Genomic DNA, 20311 nt, shown 5'->3' with positions numbered 1-20311 from the left:
TAAAAAGAAATAACTAAAGTTGGGATGTTACACTGAGCATTAACCACAACCTTAATCGCTCTCTTACACTTGAAACTATCTAAATAACATCTTCGGGTGGTCTCCTACCCCACCTTGAATTACCCTAATCCGTCCAACAACACATAGGATACTTCATGCATATGTATATGGTGGACAGTGCGGCTCCTAGCTAGTTAAAATCATTCCACCATATGATAATGTTAAATGTACAAGGTGCATCAATAACAAGATCTGTAACATTGATCGTTCTTGTGCTCTCCTTAGTTCCACACACGGTCTTCAGGGTGATGTGACCCTTCACCTGCACTCATTCCCCTGCGAATCCTACCAATGAGCCTTAGAAACCTTTGATGTCATTAAGGTCCAGGTGAAGCCTTTTAAAAGCATCCTGCTAGAGGATGGCTGTGGAGCTTCCTTAATCAATTAACACTCTATTAATTTTTGTCATAACACCTCACAATTATGACCATGGAATCATTATCATGCGAGTGGATGCCTCATGTGTCTCTCTTAGGGAAAGTGATCTCATACTCCAATGTTTCCTTCACGGGCGTAAATTCTACACACGAGTCATTCCTTGCCTTCCTTGCTTGGTTTCGTGCCATTCTTAGATCTAGGGCTTCCTGAACCATCTCACCCTTGAGAGTTGGATCTTCCTAGTGTATGGTTGGAGCCCTTTCAAGTATTTCTTCAAATGGCCCTATTTGATGAGGCATTCTATCTCCTTCCTAAGTCGGTAACAGTCTTTAGTGCGATGACCATTGACCTTATAAAACTTGCTCCACCTGTTGGGTTCAGGCGCCATAATGTATGACTAGGGGGCAAAATGATTATGAGTGTCGTGCGTATGGAGGACCTCACACCATATCTACTTACGATGAATGTTTAAGGGTGTGAAACTTTCTGTAGGCCTCCCACTCTATTTGAAGGTTGCCTTGTCTCTAACAGGCGGGGTATAGTGATTCTTGCCCGACTACTATGAATTATCATGGTTGCTAGTTGTCCACTTTTTAACATCCTGGCCTTTTTTCAGCATTACTCTCCTAGTCTTTTATGTAGTATTATGCGCGTGTCACTATCTCCGCCAAGGAAGCAACGGGCTTTTGGGCAAGAGATTCATTAAAAAGACTATTCCTCAGTCCATATTGGAATTCTTATACAGACATATCCTAGTTGGGGTGGACGAACTTGATAGTCGCCTCACTAAAGTGGGCTAGATATTCCCTCAAAGGTTCTATAGGGCCTTGACGAATATTGAACAGGATGATGGTAGACATTCTTCTATGTATGCTTGTTATGAACAAATGAACCAATTTCTTAATTAGGTCATGGTAATTGGTGGCAGAGAGTCATGGCAGGATCGTGTACCACCTTAGCGCTGCATCCTTAAAGGTTCTAGAGAGGAGCTTGCTTTTAAGGGAGTCAGAGGCTCCGATAGTTATCATATGTGTGTTAATAGAGTCCATATGCTCTTAGGGGATACTTTGTCCATCAAATTTGGCCAACCTCTTGCTGGTGTTGTTGGATATAAAAGACATTGTTCTTCACCGTATGATTCTGACAACATAACGTCGCCATTGCCGCCAAAACTAGTATTGGCCGAAGTTTCTACCCACTTGTTGACCATATTTGATAGGGGAGATGAAGACGAGGATAACAATCTAACCGTTTGATGCAATAGTTGCCTAAATCATATTTAACATAGTCGCGCGATATATGGCAATTGTAATTGTTAAAAGTACAATAAGTGATAAACCCTAATAGTGTAGGATTGTCAGAGGGTTTTCGGATTATTGTTGGTGAGGAAGCTTACACACGAGTGATGACAAGCTTTGTATCTATTTCGTTTATGGTGAATTGTATGTCCCCCTCAATCATGTGGTTGAGGTATTTATAGAGGTTTGTTTGGCTTGGATCCCTAGATCTAAATGGTGGTTATTATGCCTCTCTTAGGAGCGTGAAACTGTTATTGTCCCTTATTCTACAGGAGAACATGGTTTTCCCCTTTGATTGAGATTTTATATCATTATTGCTCAAGAACAAGTCGATCCTTACATTTCATGTGTGGGCACCAAGCGGTTTTTATCCAAGCTTAACAGAGAAAAAATGCTGCGTCAAATAGGCGATTGTTATAATAAATGAATGACTAGAATACCCTTAGGGCGATACTTGACATTTGTCTACCCTTAATGAACTTTGTATTGCCTCATGTGGGTCTTTTACAATTATCCAAGTAAAAAGAATAAATTGTAATTTAGTTAAAATAAAAGAATTATTCATCTATTCATAATTTTAGAAAAAAAACTCGTTTATTTAATAGTGTCAATGAATTTGGACAAAAATTATTTAAATTTATTATACTATATTTAAATTTTTCAATATTTTTCAATATTTATTAAATTTAAAATTTATTTTATATTATATATATATATATATATAATATTATTTAATTTTATAATGCGTTTCTAATTTTATAATTTAATTTCTATATTTATTTATCTCGTCACTATTAAAATATTATCACATTTATTATCATGCGTTTCTATCACATACTAAAATATTATCTATTATATTATTATCATATCTTATAAGTATCCAGGCATATTCTTATCTTATTTCTTTTAATTTAACAAATAGAATAGGAATTTTTTATTTATAGACATTTAAAATGTCATTTTAATAATTGCAGTCTACTTCTATAGCCAAACTTTAAAACCTTTACAATACATAGAATGTAAATCAAACTCTATACAGTATTTTATAAAAAGAAAACTATTTTTTAATAGTACATAGTAACTTTTTATTTTATTTTTTGACTCAAGTACATAATAACATAGGAAATATATTCTGTATCATATGACATCATCTATAAAGAAAAGAAATCCAAAGAGAAAGTAAAATTCATTTCGGTACTATAAATAATAGTGCTGCTCTCGTCTTCTTCCTTCAAACAAAACATTACACCCATTTGTTCGTATATATAATTATCAGAAACAAAATGGGAACCCATTTTCCGAATCGGAATCTCTTGGTTTTGGTTATCATCGGAATATGCTTAGGATTTGACGCTGTTCATTGCTATGAACGTCCACCGGCTCGTAAAACCGTATTTGTTCCTCAGGACGACGATGATTCTGCGCCACAACAGGTATTACACTGTTACTCACATGTTGTTTCTTGCTTTCAATTTTGATTTGAATCATTAAATGTTTGAGTAGTTACTTGCATGACGACAAAAAAAGTTCTATTGTTTTCATGTTTTGAATTTTGAATCACCAAACTGAAAACAACGTTGGAACCATTTGCGGTTGGGATTAGGAAGTGGGGATACGTGAATAACTGGGTTTTACTACTAGATATTTTACTAGTAATAAGTTTTTTTTTTTTCCAAAAGTTATTATAACTATTTTTTTGACTATTGAAAGTAAAAAATTATTGTATAAAAATAAAGGAAAATGTTTTAATTGAATTTATTTGTTAATATATTGTGCAAAAGGTATAATATAACTATTCATAGTATTACTTTATACATATTTATATTGAATAAGAATGTACTTGAATTTCAATTGGTATACATGTAATCAATATTTTGTTTCAGCTCTGCTATATTTACACTGATTTGGTACACCGTGCTATATTTACACTGATTTGGTACACCGTATGGTAATTACACCGTATGTATCAATTGGTTTTGTACTGCACATATTTCAAAGTAAGCTATAATATTATTAAAAAAATGATGAATATTATATATATATATATATATATATATATATATATATATATATATATATATATATATATATATATATTAGAAAGTACGGTGTATATGTATCATTTAGTGTAAGAATAGCTTTTCTCATTTTGTTTTCCTAAAATGAATAATAAACAAAACAAAAAGGATGTAGATAATCCAAAGTGTTTAATGGATATACATAGGTGACAGTATAAATTTTACTTTTACACTATCATCCATTAAAAAATATCACTTTCATTTTAAATATATATTTGACGTAAACACGGACACTAGAGACCATACAAATATTGTTATGATACCACAAATATGAGAAATGCTTTGTTTACACTCAATTTGACACTTGCACATATTTTATACGATATTGAAATACTCTTTATTTTATTTTATCTTACTTTGAAATGTGTGCAAGCCTAAATCAATGGTATACATACGAACTACGGTATAGATTGTATATGGTGTGGTTTAGTGTAGATTGCATATGGTGTAGACTAGTGTCAACATAGCATTTCTCCATAAATATTGACATGATACCAACACCAAATACCATACAATTATCGACACTAGACACCATATTGATTCTAACACGATATCATCACTGAGATGTTGATATCGATATTAATTTCCAAAAATACATAATTACATATGTTGATATCAGACATTAACACTGTTTTTGTTCAAATATATGAGTGAAATTTATCTATCAAATTATATGTCCAAACATTTATTGACCAAGAATTTGAGAAATCTAATGTGGAGACTATATGGACCCTTGTAGGTACATATATATCAAGTTGGCCAAAACAAGATGGGAATATCTTGGATCACAGAAGACTCAACTCCTGCAACAGTGAAGTACGGTCCATCTCCTTCAGCAGATGCATCTTCTGCCACCGGAACCACCTCTTCTTACCATTATACTGGTTATCAATCTGGTGAAATTCACAACGTTGTAATTGGTCCCCTCAACCCCAACACTGTCTACTCCTACAAGTTAGGTGACTCCCCTAAAACATACACTTTCAAAACCACACCTAACCAACTTCCAATCAAGTTTGCAGTAATTGGTACATTCTCTAAATCTCATTCAATTATATATTAGTACTATCTAAGTTGTAACAATTTTTAACTAATGTTTTTTATTAACATTTGTAGGAGATCTTGGACAGACAGAAGATACAAGTTCAACACTTGATCATGTCAGTAAATCAAATTACGACATGTTGTTATTACCCGGTGACTTATCCTATGCTGATTTTCTACAGCCTCTATGGGACTCTTACGGTCGTTTGGTTGAACCATTAGCGAGCCAACGTCCATGGATGGTCACTCAAGGTAACCACGAAGTCGAGAAGATTCCAGTCATCCATCCTACACCATTCACAGCATACAATGCAAGATGGAAAATGCCGTTTGAAGAGAGCGGATCAGACTCTAACCTTTACTACTCTTTCGATGTGTCTGGTGTTCATGTCATAATGTTGGGATCTTATACCGATTTTGACAAAGACTCGTCGCAATATAAGTGGCTTCAAGGCGATTTACAGAAGATAAATAGAAAAAACACTCCTTGGGTAGTGGTGTTGGTTCATGCTCCATGGTATAATACTAATGAAGCTCATCAGGGTGAAGCTGAATCGGTTGACATGAAGGCTTCTATGGAAGGTTTGCTTTATAATGCTCGGGTTGATGTTGTTTTTACAGGACATGTTCATGCTTACGAACGCTTTGTAAGTATTATTTTTATATTTGTTGTCTGTCTGTCTGTCTTTCATTCCAGTATAATCTTTATTACTATATGTTTAATATTTTTGTTTTTTTTACAGACTCGAGTTTATAATGATAAAAGCGATAACTGTGGTCCGGTGCATATCACCATCGGAGACGGAGGCAATCGTGAAGGACTAGCCTCAAAATACCAGGATCCTAAGCCAGATATATCATTGTTCAGAGAGGCTAGCTTTGGACATGGGTTATTAGAAGTGGTTAATGCGTCACATGCACTTTGGACATGGCATAAGAATGATAATGATGAGTCTGTTGTTAGTGATTCTGTTTGGCTAACAAGCTTATCCTCTAATACCGCTTGTAAAGCGTGAAATTTACTTTGGAAATTTAATTAAATTTCCTAAGAACAATAATATGAATGTTGGTTAGTTTGATTGGAGTGTTTTTTAAGTTGATTATTGAATTTTAGATCATTTTTTAGTATTGTAAACGTCTGGGTATTAAACTCAATTTTTTAGTAATAGAAAAGAGTTCATTCGTTATATGAGTATCACAGAATAGATGTGACTTTATGCATGATATTTCATTCTTGTTTATAAACTATGTTTTTTGGGTAAAATGAAAGAAAAGACTTTTCAGCTTTCTTTTATTTGAGTAGTCATCATTTTTACACTAATCAATCAAGTATTTATCAGTTATCGTCAACTTATCTACAAACTCATATATGTTTTCAGCTAGTCACTAGAGTGATACTAATTCGTGAATGGACAAACACTTGCTATTTATAAAACTATTTATAAAATAGACAAATAAATAAGAAGAGTATTCAATTCTGAACTAGAAATGGTTAAATGATGAGGTCATACTTTGGTAAGGTCCTTGAGAGTGAGAGTGAATTTGGATAATTCCTATATAAAAGTTAGTTGAGATGTTTAAGGTTTGAGTCAGATGTGAGCTTTATCTTATTTGGATATTTAGTTGATCCAGAATAGTTGTCTATAAGGCTATGTTTGTATCCAATAAAAACAACAAAGTGAAGTGGAGCAGAGCGGATGGAATGGAGCGGAACATAGTAAATGAAATAAATATGTCATTCTATTGTTTGGATACTTCATGATAGAATAAAGCAATTTTGTCATTCCGCCCAAATCGGAGGTACAAAAAATGATGGAAAGTGATGAAATGTGATGAATTGCACTACATTTAATTTGATATTACGTTCAATCCGTTTTTAATCAATCCAAACGATGAAACATAACCGTATTCCATTCTATTCCGCTTCATTCCATCATATTCCATCAATCCAAATATACCCTAAAACTTTTTATGGAAAGTTGTTGGGGTGTTACATAGTCCAAATGACATCCTTCTAAAGGTAAAGGTTCAATAGGAACATGTGAAAGTTGTTTTCTCTTGATCTTCCAAGCCATTGCAATTTAATCATAATTCAAATAACCATAAAAAAACGGTAGAATTATTTTTCAGCTAGTCTATCTAACATTTGATCATTGAATGAGAGTGGAGAAATGGTGTTTGCAAATGGCTTTGTTCAGCTTCCTATAATCCATGCATCTCCAACCGGTGACAATTCTTGTAGGAATCAATTCTTCTCATTTTCAATGACGGTCATGTCACCCTTCTTTTTCGGAACATATTAAATCGGAAATTTCTTAACAGACCTTCTAACCTTCTTGACCACCCTTGGCGAAATTTCCAGAATGCCCCTATATTTCGGAAATGCATCTCCGAAATCACTTTTTTTCTGAAAAAAAGGGTGATTTCGGAAGTGCACTTCCGAAAACACGAAAAAAAGGTGTTTTCGGAGATGCATTTCCGAAAACACCCTTTTTGAGTTTTCGGAGATGCATTTCCGAAAAATCCCCTTTTTGGGAAAGGGGGGTGTGTTCGGAGATGCATATCCGAAATATTCCAAGACCAAATTGGTCTTGGAATGTTTCGGATATACAATTAATAAAATTAATAGGTATAAAATCAAGGTGAATCAATAAAATGAAGGTGAATCAAAATTTCCTAAACAATTTTAAAGTTAAAAATTATTTTACTAACTTATATAAATCAAAAACATTTTAATTTCATAATTAAATTTTGATTATTTAGAATTAAATATAAAATTTATTCTTTAAATAAAATTAAGACAAAATCTTTTTTTAATTTTTTTAAACTAAATAAAAATTTATAACTCATTTTTAATTATGAATCAGAATAGAAATATATAAATATATAATAATAATTATTAATTTTATAAGTGAAATATATAAATATATAATAATTATTATATAAATAGATAGTAATATAATAATTATTATAAATTAAAACACTATTTTTTAATTTTTTTAATTATTATATAATAATTATTATATAAATATATAATAATTTTTATAAATATATAATAATTATTATAATTATTATATAAATATATAAATATATAAATTAAAACACTCATTTTTTTAATTTTTTTTGTAAATATATAATAATTATTATAAATATATAAATAAAAAATTATAACTCATTTTGTAAATGAAATTATTTTAATTTTTTTAATTAAAATTATTTTAAATTTTAAAATATGAATCAGAATAGAAATATATAATTATTATTATTCATAACTCATAAATTATATCAAAATATATAATTATTATTATTAATTACTCATAAATTATATCAAATTTATGATATATGAATTAATTAATATCATAAAATTAATTTTTGGGATTTTTTTTGTTGTTTCGGATATGCATCTCCGAATTTGTTAAAATCTCAATTTTTGGGATTTTTTCGGAAATGCACTTTCGAAGTCTAAAAAAATTTTGAAAAAAAAATATTTCGAAAATGCATTTCCGAAACGGAGTAAAATTGGGTTTTCGCAGGGGGTGACCCCCATAGGGAGGTGGGTAAAGAAATTTTCATTAAATAAGGCTTACCCACACACTATTAGAAATAGGGTAAATGATTTCCGTTAAATAAGAACAAAGTTCTACAATTTACTTGAATTTTTGATGAATAAGTGACAGAACATATAACATAAATGGTGACTGATCAATAATTTAAGAAATTTTAATAAAAGAATATGTTAATGGTTAATACAATTTAAATACATATTTAATTATAAGATTAAATATATTTAAAGTCTTTTTAAAGTTAAATATTTTCATTTTTCGTCCCTCTAAAACATTTTATTAAAGAACCGTCTATTTTAATTTTTGATCTATCTTACTAAAATCGTCGCTAAAATCGTCTTTAACTCAGCTGTTAAATTGTAAATTATCGCTAAATTGCAGAAGAGACAAAAATTAAAATTCTGAGATGATTTTTTCACAAAATCTTTTAGAAGAAAGAAAAGTAAAAATACCTATAATTATATTATGATAATATCTAACATCATTAACTAAGGTAATGAAAGGTAATGAAGTGTTTCAAACTCTATCAAAATATTTATTTATAAGTCATTTACCTCGGAGAATTACACAACCCATTAAAATATTTAATGTCAACTTTGTGTGTACAAAACTCTGTCAAAGTATTGATTTATTAGCAGTTCCAATATAATCTTACCCACAGAGAGAGACACATAACCAATTAAAAATCTAGTACATCCATGATCAATTTCAGTTGACATAGTTAAGCGAATATAACAGACAAGAACATGCATATACTCAATATATAATATCCCTTCTACCTGTTGCAATCTAGTATTCAACTATGTGTATCACTGGGATACATTACCTTATTTAAAATACATGAAAAAATTAACAAGAAAATATTAGGAAACCATATTAATAGAAAAAATTAATAATATTAGTACTCTTCAACGTGGATGGGTTAGCTAGAGGAAATCCTCTGTTAATGGCTTGCGGCGGAATTTTTAGAGATGCTTCTGCGTCTCATGTTGGAAGTTTTTCTGATTATTTAGGGGAAGGGAATGCGGTCTTGGCTGAGCTTATGGCGGCGGTTCTTGCTTTGGAAAAGGCCAAAAGTTTGGGTTGGGGAAAGCTTTGGATGGAAACGGATTGCGTTCTTGTGGTGCAAGCTTTTTCTGATTTGTCGTTGGTTCCGTGGAAAATCCGATCTCGTTGGCTCTACTGTTTAGAGTACTCTCGCTCGATTGACTTCATGATATCCCATGTTTTTAGGGAGGCCAATTTTTGTGCGGATTTTCTGGCGAACTTAGGATTAGCTAATAGGAGCTTCTTTTGGTACGATTATGTGCACTCGAGTTTTGTGAAGGATTACCTCTTAGACAAGGAGGGTACCCCTAGGCTTAGGCTTTGCTTCTAAGGGGTCTTGGTTCGGTCCCCCTTGTGTATTTGTTCTTTTTTTTGTTTAATATATTATTCAGTTTAAAAAAAAAAGAAGGGTATAAATATAATGCTTCTCTCTTCTTTCTTCAACTTCAACCTCTGTCTCTTTTCTTTAAAATTACAAATCTAAAATGCCAATCAAGAAAACACATTTTCCTTTCTTAAATCTTTTGGTTTTGATAATTTTTATAGAATACCTAAAATTCGAAGTCGTTCATGGCTACGATCGACCACCACCTCGTAAAACCATATTTATCTTTCACGACGGTGATGACTCCGCGCCACAACAGGTACTAAGGTGTTACTAATTTGAATCAATAGTGTAATTATTCATCCATATATTTTCTTAACTTTGTTACTATTTTATTCATAAGGCTAATGAGAAAAACTCTTTGAGCTTTAATATTCAGGTACATATATCTCAATTGGGCAAAGATAAGATGAGAATATCATGGATTACTGAAAGTCCAACCCTAGCAAAAGTGGAATACAATGAATTTCTTTCTGAAAACACAATTTCTGCCATTGGAACTACCTCTTCTTACGGTTACCTTATTTTCATAAGTTATAATCTAAGTGATTATAAATTTTAACATGTGTCATGATTAACATTTATAGGAGACCTTGGACAGACAGAGTGGACAATTTCAACTCTAAATTAAACCATATAGCTAAATCAAGTTACGACATGTTGCTATTACCAGGAGACTTATCCTATGCTGATTTTATACAAAATCTATGGGACTCCTTTGGGCGGTTAGTTGAACCATTAGCAAGCCAACGTCCATGGATGGTCACTCAAGGTAACCATGAAATTGAAATGTTTTTGCTGGACATGTTCATGCCTACGAACGCTTTGTAAATTTTTTATTCCATTAATATTAGAGAATATACATCTAAAAATTTTCTCTTCGAAAATGATAATTTTATTTGTTTTTACAGACTCGAGTTTATAAAGATAAAAGTAACAATTGAGGTCCAATACATATTACCATTGGAGATGGCCACAAAGTAATTAATATTTGATGTTATTTTTTAACCATTCTTAGTTATTGCTCAAGATCATTAAAGATGAGGTGTAGTATATAATAGTAAAAATGTAAGCTATAATTTTATTAACAATTGTGTGATATGTGTGGACAGGTACCAAAATCCTAAACCAGATATATCAGAATTCAGAGAGGCGAGTTTTGGACATGGGCTATTTGAAGTGGTTAATGCATCACACGCACTTTGGACATGGCATAAGAATGATAATGATGAATCAGTTTTTAGTGACTCTGTTTGGTTAACAAGCTTCTCCTCTAATCTCACTTGTAAATAGTGATACTACTACTTTAAAAAGTAAAAAGTTCTAGAAACAAATATCAGAATGTTGCGGCTGGTTAAAGGTGTTGTATAAGTTAAATACTATTTAACTACATATCATTATCAAGTAATATTAAAAATATAAGGATTTTCTATACCTTTGGTGAATTTGCTTAAGATTTCATGCAAATCTTTGATATCAAATTTTAAGGAATCACAAGTTTAACACTTATCGGAAATCACGATACATTTTCTAAGTTGATTCAATTCATCGATAATTCTTTCATTTTCATATTCTAAAAATTTAACATATTCTTATATGTCCAAATAAAATTTTCTAACTCGTCATTTTCTTTGCAAACTTTAACACTTATATCATACATTTGTTTGTTAGAACAAATGGCTACCTTATAATCATCTTCATAATTAGTCATAAGATAAAGATTTACTTCTTCACTTGATTCTTCAGATGAGTATGAATTTTACTTTGTGATCTCATTTTGATGTATTTTAATTTATATTTCTTTTTTAAGATTCTTGATACTGTGTACCTTATTTGATGTTTCTTGCAATTTATAAACACACTTTGTATCTTCGGATTTTAGTACTGGTATGGTTTCCAACATCACTCCTTATATATATATATATATATATATATATATATATATATATATATATATATATATATATATATATATATATATATATATATATATATATATATTAGCTAGAGATACAATTTTTGAAAATATTGCCAAGAGTTTTATTATGAGAATTTCTTTATTGATCCCCTAACCTTCTTGGTCACCCCTGGCGAAAATTCTCAAATGCCCATAAACTTCGGAAATGCATTTCCGAAGTCATTTTTTTTCAAAATTTTTCCAAAATTCGAAAATGCACTTCCGAAAACATTAAATGGGGGTGTTTTCGGAGATGCATTTCCGAAAACACCCATTTTTGGAGATTTCGGAAGCATACTTCCGAAAAAAGACATAGTAAAAAAAATCCAATCTTCTTCCCAATTTGTTTCCACGTTCTGTTTTCCACTCCTCCTAGCTTCTCATGATCGAACCCTCTATTAATTGCAAAAAACCAACAAAGATGCTTCATTTAACACCCTATGTTGTTTACCTCTACCAGATGATATCACTCCAAATAAAGTTTTCTGCAAATCCTCAATAACCTTCAAAGATGCTTCATGTGAATCCATCCCTTGTGATTCATAATAAGATATCAATTCCTTAGGGGAAGGAATTTTTTCTGATTCGATTTCATTTTAATTTCAGGTATTAATGGTACTTTTGGACTACTTGATGATTACATTTCAATTACTGGTAAAAACAAATAATGGGTGGAAACAGATTGGGGGAAGAAGATTAGTTTTTTTTACCATGTCATTTTTCGGAAGTATACTTCCGAAACCCCCAAAAATGGGTGTTTTCGGAAATGCATCTCCGAAAACACCCCTCATTTGATGTTTTCGAAAGTGCATTTTCAAATTCTGGGAAAATTTTGAAAAAAAATTACTTCGGAAATGCATTTCCGAAGTAGGGGTATTTTTGGTTTTTCGCTGGGGGTCACCCCCATAGGGGGGTCAATAAAGAAATTCTCTTTATCATTTGAAAACTATCTTTAAAGATTTACTTCATTTTCATATGGTATCTGTTGGAGCGGTAAAGCGGCAAGCAACAAAAGATTTGGAAGTATTCATCCGGGATTTATCGTGTCCACAGAGATTGGTGAGAAGAACTGCCGTTCGACTATCTCGCGTTCTAAGTTTCATGATTTGGGTGCGGAAAGGTAAATGCGGGAAAAGTAAATAAAAGCAGATAAACAATCTCAATAGTCTAAGAGAAATAGTTATGGAATTGCATTTCGTTCTACCCGTCTAATACTTAAATCTGAAGATCTTATCGCTCGACACTCACAATACGCATCAACATCACCGGACATCACTCGAGATGCCACATCGGTGTCCATGTCTGCAACACCGACGAAAGCTCAACCGTACTATTCACATCAGCGATTTCTCCACCGACACAAACAACACGAAGGCATTAGACTCGATACCCACTACGATTGTTAGTCCTAAATCCATGTCTGCAACCCAGAAACTAACAGTTATCATTCCTAATCAAGATCTATGGTGTCCATGTCTGCAACAACACAAATCCAGAGCATTTAAGCAAAAAGATCAAGAACAACAACAATGATGATTTGTAAAGCGAATATATAAACGATCCCAAGATCCACAAATATACATACAATAAGAGTAGAAACATACATACAACACCCACCATTGGAATGGAACAAAGGGAAGAGAGAAGATGAACCAGAAAGATCTCACCGGTACAATGAAATCGAGTCAGATCCATGATCAATCCACATGACGTCGCACCCAATGGTGTTTCCTAAACCTCTAAACCACCAAGAAAGGATCAGAGCTCAACTTGTCAAGAAGAGGTGATAAAAAACCTAGAAAAATCTGTTTAAAACTATTTATACAAACTGATTTACGCACAGCGCACGACGCGCGCTCTCACTTAAAACACTTAAACCGCCCTAACGCGCGAAGCGCCCTAAATACCGCGCGACGCGTCCAATCTTCTGCCAACTTATGTTCTTCAGCTCCCAGGCCGCGCGACGCGCCCTCCAGCGCGCGAAGCGTGCTGCACCAGAACAGCAGAATTATTTCCTCTTTGCTCTCGCAGCCGTGTCTTCGACACTTTATTCCTTAAGGCTCCGAAAACACAAGAATACCTACAAAAATACAACAAAACTATCAAACGGTATAAAAGTGTATGAAAATAGAAGTATTCGTAAAGTAAACGTAATTACACAAAAACGGGGAATTATTCAAACGGTATTAACAAAAAGCGTCGATAAGTGCCACTATTTACATACTCAAAATAACACAATTTGGCACTTAACAAACTCTCCCCAACTAGAATCTGTTTGTCCTCAAACAGGGCCAAACACTCCAATCGCAAAAGTAAAAATCAAAAGAATCAAGAATCAACATGATTTAGAAAAACGAGACAATTGCACGGTTCAAACAAAAACACACAAACAAAGTAAACACTCACCACAATCCTACAACGAACATGAAAATGAAACGAATCCTAAGTACAAAAATCATACAAAACATCCTAAAACAAAACAAGCTCAATAATGAATCACGCCTAGCAAAAACTCATCGGTAGATGAAAAACACCGAAAGGTGAGGACTTTGAACACTCATCCAACAATCTTGCAAACAATAGACAAAATTATGCATTCATCCAAAAATAGTATCGAAAATGCAACGACACGAATCACAAGGGCTTTCAAGGTTGTAATGTGGCTCGGTTAACAAACAAGTGATAAGTCCTAAAGCTAATCGAAACAAAAACTTGCCTAAACCTAAGGGAGTAATTACTTCCACAAAGTTTCAAACAATATAATTTCAATCCAACTTTTCTCTTTATCACAAATTTCACACCAAACACAAAACTTATTAGCACACTCTTATTCATACCCTTTTTGTTATTTTTCTTTTTCAAACTTTTTCTCTTTTTTCTTTCTTTTTCTTTTCTTTCTTTCTCACATTTTTTTTTCTTTTTCTTTTCTTAACCTCACATCAATCACAACATAAGCAAGCAAACATCCTCTCCCCAACTTGAATTTAACCATAATATAAAGTGAATACTCCCTACTTTCTAAGGCAAGGTAAAAATACAACTAAACATCATAGTTAAGGTCAAGAAAACAAAGATAATCAAAATCCATCAAAAAGGGTGAACTATGTCTCAAGTTCAAAAACAAAATGGACAATGACAAAAAGGCTCAAAGGGGGTACTAATGGTCACACACTCACAAGGTAAAATGACATTTGGCTTATGGTAGTTGTGCTCAAAATCAAACAAGTGCCTTGATCACTTTCGTGCATTCACAAAATCAATACAAACGAAAGATTAAACATAATAATATCCAGTTAAAACAAGAAATATCGGTCACTCACATATATACACAATGGAAAGCCACCTCACATTTATGGTAAAAAGGGAAAACTAATTGTGATTCAAGTCATGAGCAAGTTATGCAAAAAGAATGAATAGTATGAAAATTGTACAAATAAAAAGTCTCCTAAACATGCTATGCTATAGAAAGCGATAAACGAGTACCTTGTTATGTACAAAGTCGATTAATCATTACCGCACAACCGGCTTGTTGAATCAATCAAAATCGAAGAATTACCAAATGCGACTCCAAGTAATCCGGCCACAATTTGAGTCTAAACACAAACAAAAGAATTAAAATAAATCGATAAAATACTATACTATAAGGCCTTGGTGTAAGTGGGAAAAAGGCGAGCCGAGTGACCCGTTAAAAAGAGGTCACTGGCCAAAAGCAACCCAGCGCGCGACGCATCCATGAGCGCACGACGCGCGCTACACCAGAAAAACCAGACCAGTCTAAAAAGATAGATTTTCCAGTGAGCCACCACTTAACACCTACACAACTCAATTACAGAAAAACAGAAAGATAAAACCGTTGGGGTGCCTCCCAACAAGCGCTCGTTTAACGTCGTTAGCTCGACGCCTTTATTGTTTCGCGAATGGTAAGAAACTTCCTCGCGGTACGCCAATGCTTTCGCCTCAAACGCCACCTAAAGAAATGACCTAACCACACACTTTACAAACGTTACAAAACTATAAAATTTACAACAAAACTTAAACAACACGTATGTGCAAATACTCAAACAATAAGAAAAACACACTTACAACGGAATAGTGAAATTGACTAAACAAGTTGAAAAGTGAAGATATGTAATTTAAGAGCTAATCCGAGTTCAACTTGTTTAGTAAGTTCACCAAACAAAACGAACTAAGTATAATAATACAAGAAAATACAAGTATGAGTCTATACACAAAATATACGCTATGGACATATATACGAAACTTAAAACATGAAACCATCGCAATGCGATTAATCTCAACCAATCCCCGGCAATGGTGCCATTTTGTTGGAGCGGTAAAGCGGCAAGCAACAAAAGATTTGGAAGTATTCATCCGGGATTTATCGTGTCCACAGAGATTGGTGAGAAGAACTGCCGTTCGACTATCTCGCGTTCTAAGTTTCATGATTTGGGTGCGGAAAGGTAAATGCGGGAAAAGTAAATAAAAGCAGATAAACAATCTCAATAGTCTAAGAGAAATAGTTATGGAATTGCATTTCGTTCTACCCGTCTAATACTTAAATCTGAAGATCTTATCGCTCGACACTCACAATACGCATCAACATCACCGGACATCACTCGAGATGCCACATCGGTGTCCATGTCTGCAACACCGACGAAAGCTCAACCGTACTATTCACATCAGCGATTTCTCCACCGACACAAACAACACGAAGGCATTAGACTCGAAACCCACTACGATTGTTAGTCCTAAATCCATGTCTGCAACCCAGAAACTAACAGTTATCATTCCTAATCAAGATCTATGGTGTCCATGTCTGCAACAACACAAATCCAGAGCATTTAAGCAAAAAGATCAAGAACAACAACAATGATGATTTGTAAAGCGAATATATAAACGATCCCAAGATCCACAAATATACATACAATAAGAGTAGAAACATACATACAACACCCACCATTGGAATGGAACAAAGGGAAGAGAGAAGATGAACCAGAAAGATCTCACCGGTACAATGAAATCGAGTCAGATCCATGATAAATCCACATGACGTCGCACCCAATGGTGTTTCCTAAACCTCTAAACCACCAAGAAAGGATCAGAACTCAACTTGTCAAGAAGAGGTGATAAAAAGCCTAGAAAAATCTATTTAAAACTATTTATACAAACTGATTTACGCACAGCGCGCGACGCGCCCAATCCAGCGCGCGACGCGCGTTCTCACTTAAAACACTTAAACCGCCCTAACGCGCGAAGCGCCCTAAATACCGCGTGACGCGCCCAATCTTCTGCCAACTTATGTTCTTCAGCTCCCAGGCCGCGCGACGCGCCCTCCAGCGCGCGAAGCGCGCTGCACCAGAAGAGCAGAATTATTTCCTCTTTGCTCTCGCAGTCTTGTCTTCGACACTTCATTCCTTAAGGCTCCGAAAATGCAATAATACCTACAAAAATACAACAAAACTATCAAACGGTATAAAAGTGTATGAAAATAGAAGTATTTGTAAAGTAAACGTAATTACACAAAAACGGGGAATTATTCAAACGGTATTAACAAAAAGCGTCGATAAGTGCCACTATTTACATACTCAAAATAACACAATTTGGCACTTAACAGTATCTCTAGTTCTTGGTCTAGTGTGTTTATATTTTCCCTTTTGATCCCAATAGAACTTTTATAGATAATTTCAAGGTGTATCATACTTCTTTGGCAGTGTTACAATTTAAAACATAATTATACTCTCTAATACTTAATGTGTTTATAGTCAAGTACATACATTTAAAACCTTTTTGAAAATTTATTTTCCCTTTGTGGTTCATAATTGTCTTGTTTTGTTCACTACTTCATTATTAATGAAATGAGTAGGAACAAACATACCATATGTATTGTCCAAAAAAAAGTACAAGTGTGTGTGTGTGTTTTCCTCTGCAAGAGTAGTTAGACTCTGAGACCCTAGTAGGTGTATCACATGAAATGAGAGAGGGTTAGCCCACAACGGCGAGTAGCCCCTTTTATGGTGGTTTTTGAGAGTGTTTAGGGTGCCAGCTCACGCGAGGGATGATAATAAGTGGCTATCACTTGAATGAATGAGGATATTTTATCCCTTTGAGGGATAGGGTATTTATAGTTATTCCTGGTTCTTATGGTTTTCTCCATAAAAGGTCACCGCTCACTCAGTCAAAAGATGAAACATTTAACTTCTATTTCTAAGTTATATGTGGGCCAGTAAGTATCTTAACTTTTCCAGTATCTATGACAAGTCCTATCCCATATTTCCTCTTTCTAGGAGCGGGGAAAACGTAAAGGGAAAGGCGATGCCTCCCCCTGGGCAGCCTTGTGTTGTTGCTCTTTCCTAGGGCGGTCCCGAAGATATCGCCCTAGGAAAGGTTATGTACAACTATAACACTACACCATCTAAATGTAATCCCATAAACCAAAATCAATATCATTTAAAAAATTTCATTCTTGCTTTTCATATGGTAAACCCTTCACCACTAAACAACTGAGGTTTATTTATAAAAGATTCCTACTAAAATAAATGTTTAAAGTTGTCATCCTACCTCCTAGGACAGATTAGTCCTATAACATGAGTTAGGTTCTATGTCACTTCTTGAACAAGCAAATTTAAACACAAGAGGAGGATAAATTGTGTTATTAAGATTTCAAAAACTTTTTAACAAAAATGATTGATATAAAATGATTTATATTAGAAGTAGATAAAATATGATATTTAGTAGCATTAAAAATAAATATCAGTGAAAACTATAAATTTCATAAATATAAACATATGGGGCAAGAAAGATAACACTATAGATTATCCAAGTTTGACCTTAAACCACGCGGCTTACTCCAGTGACCAAGAGTTTCTATTAATATTTCCACTTAAACAACTTGAGTTTTTTCACATGATCATCCTAGAAATCGTACACAAACAACTTGATCTTTTACACAAGTTCATCCCAAAAACCTTAAGCCAAGCTTTTTACAAGTTTAGCTTGCAGACTTAAAATATATTACTAGATCATAATAGAACTATGCTCTTGATTAAACATATTGAGCACAACTGAAATACACCATAACTCTTAAATAAAGCTTTTCATACTCTTAATAGTAAGACAATGACTAGTGAATGAAACTTATAAAATAATAAGAATAAGAGAGATAAAATAGTTTATAACTTAGAAAATAGGTGTGTTTATAAGTAAGGAAAGTTCTTTTTATATAGGAGAGAACTTGGCTCAAAAAGGAAAACATCCATCAATTTTGAAACTTACTAATTATTTGAATACCCATCTTATATATTAGGTTAAGCCAGAAAAGGAAACCTTAATCTAATGCGTCACTTAATCGACCTGTCATTTATGAAACTCCCTTTGACTTGATTGACCTTATCTAGCTCCATGCTTACAAATTGGATTAGATTGGTGAAGGATATTCTTTAGGAAATTTGCATATGATCTTGCATTGCTTATTTCTCTGAACCCTCCTTTCTCTAGGTCTTCATTTATGGGATTGACGTTCGCGTTTGTGCTGCTCTATTGTTGCCCTTCAAAAGCTTTTTTACTTGTTCCCTAATTTTTTATGCTCCAAGAGCATGCCTCTGATCAAACCTCAATATTGAAAAATATCTTATGATTTCCTATATAATATTTCCAAGTTTGGTCTCCATTAATCTTGCATCCTTCACTTAAAAAACCTTACAAAGCCATATCTTCTCCCCCGAATATCCCTCTTGAAAAGAATGACTATCTCATTTATATATACATATCTTAAGCTATTCATAAATTTCCTTTGCTTTACAATCATCATAGATTGAAGTAAAGAAGAAGTATGTTGTGTTGCATATTTCCATTTTGCCCCATCTCTTTTGTGTGTTATCCCATTATTTATTCCTTCTAGAGTTACTATTTCTACTAACTACTCTCCTCCAGTTATGATAATCCTCCTCGTTCATTCTTAGATGCATTGTTAAAGGTGATGGTGATTTAGATTTAGGTTGTTATTGGTGAAAGTTAGAGAGATGGATGACCTAAGTTAATTCCCTCTTCTCTTTTCCTTAAACCAAAAAAAAAATATTTAAAATATCTTCTCTCATGACCTCTAAAAACTCTCAATCAGATGAATTATGACTGAAACACACACCTTTCGCACATAGTAAAAAAAAGGAATTGCATATACTATTCACAAATTATTTTTGTACGCAATTTAATTGAAAGAATTATTCAATAAATATAATTCATGTAATAGTTCGAATTTAAATTTATAATACTTTTATGCACTGTGTTTTTTCATCAACTAGCCTAGTGGCTGAAATTTTACATATTAAAGATGAATATATGTCGCAAGTTCGAACACACGTCCTTATAGTCGGATGACCTATTCAACTTAATAAAATCTTATACATTGTATTTTGTTTGAGTGAGTTTTACTGTTACACTTGTGATATAAAAAATATTAAATTTTAGCAATATTAATAAAAATTTAGGTTTAATATCCTTTTCAG

At 33.2% G+C, this 20311-nt stretch overlaps 1 protein-coding gene and 1 pseudogene across 1 annotated transcript; both read left to right on the top strand.

Moving 5' to 3' along the window:
- Nucleotides 1–2914: 2914 nt before the first annotated feature.
- On the top strand, nucleotides 2915–5996 carry LOC131613086 (probable purple acid phosphatase 20). The gene is made up of 4 exons (XM_058884799.1): nucleotides 2915–3169; nucleotides 4554–4842; nucleotides 4931–5505; nucleotides 5602–5996. Exons 1-4 carry the CDS (start codon nucleotides 3020–3022, stop codon nucleotides 5872–5874), a joined length of 1287 nt encoding a protein of 428 aa, XP_058740782.1. The 5' UTR covers nucleotides 2915–3019; the 3' UTR covers nucleotides 5875–5996.
- Nucleotides 5997–9953: 3957 nt separating this feature from the next.
- Nucleotides 9954–11146, top strand: LOC131615232 (probable purple acid phosphatase 20; annotated as a pseudogene).
- Nucleotides 11147–20311: the final 9165 nt, after the last annotated feature.

The sequence above is a fragment of the Vicia villosa genome, linkage group LG6 (assembly GCF_029867415.1).
Source record: "Vicia villosa cultivar HV-30 ecotype Madison, WI linkage group LG6, Vvil1.0, whole genome shotgun sequence".
In the NCBI taxonomy this organism is placed as follows: Eukaryota; Viridiplantae; Streptophyta; class Magnoliopsida; order Fabales; family Fabaceae; genus Vicia; species Vicia villosa.
The sequence above is the reverse complement of the archived record's forward strand: the minus strand, read 5'-3'. Positions and strand labels throughout refer to the sequence as shown.

Excerpts from the sequence above, each read along its gene's own strand:
- LOC131613086 (XM_058884799.1), top strand. The coding sequence starts at position 3,020 with ATGGGAACCCATTTTCCGAATCGGAATCTCTTGGTTTTGGTTATCATC. Across the intron at positions 3,170-4,553 it reads ATGATTCTGCGCCACAACAG|GTACATATATATCAAGTTGG; the intron begins GTATTACACTGT and ends GGACCCTTGTAG. Across the intron at positions 5,506-5,601 it reads TTCATGCTTACGAACGCTTT|ACTCGAGTTTATAATGATAA; the intron begins GTAAGTATTATT and ends TTTTTTTTACAG.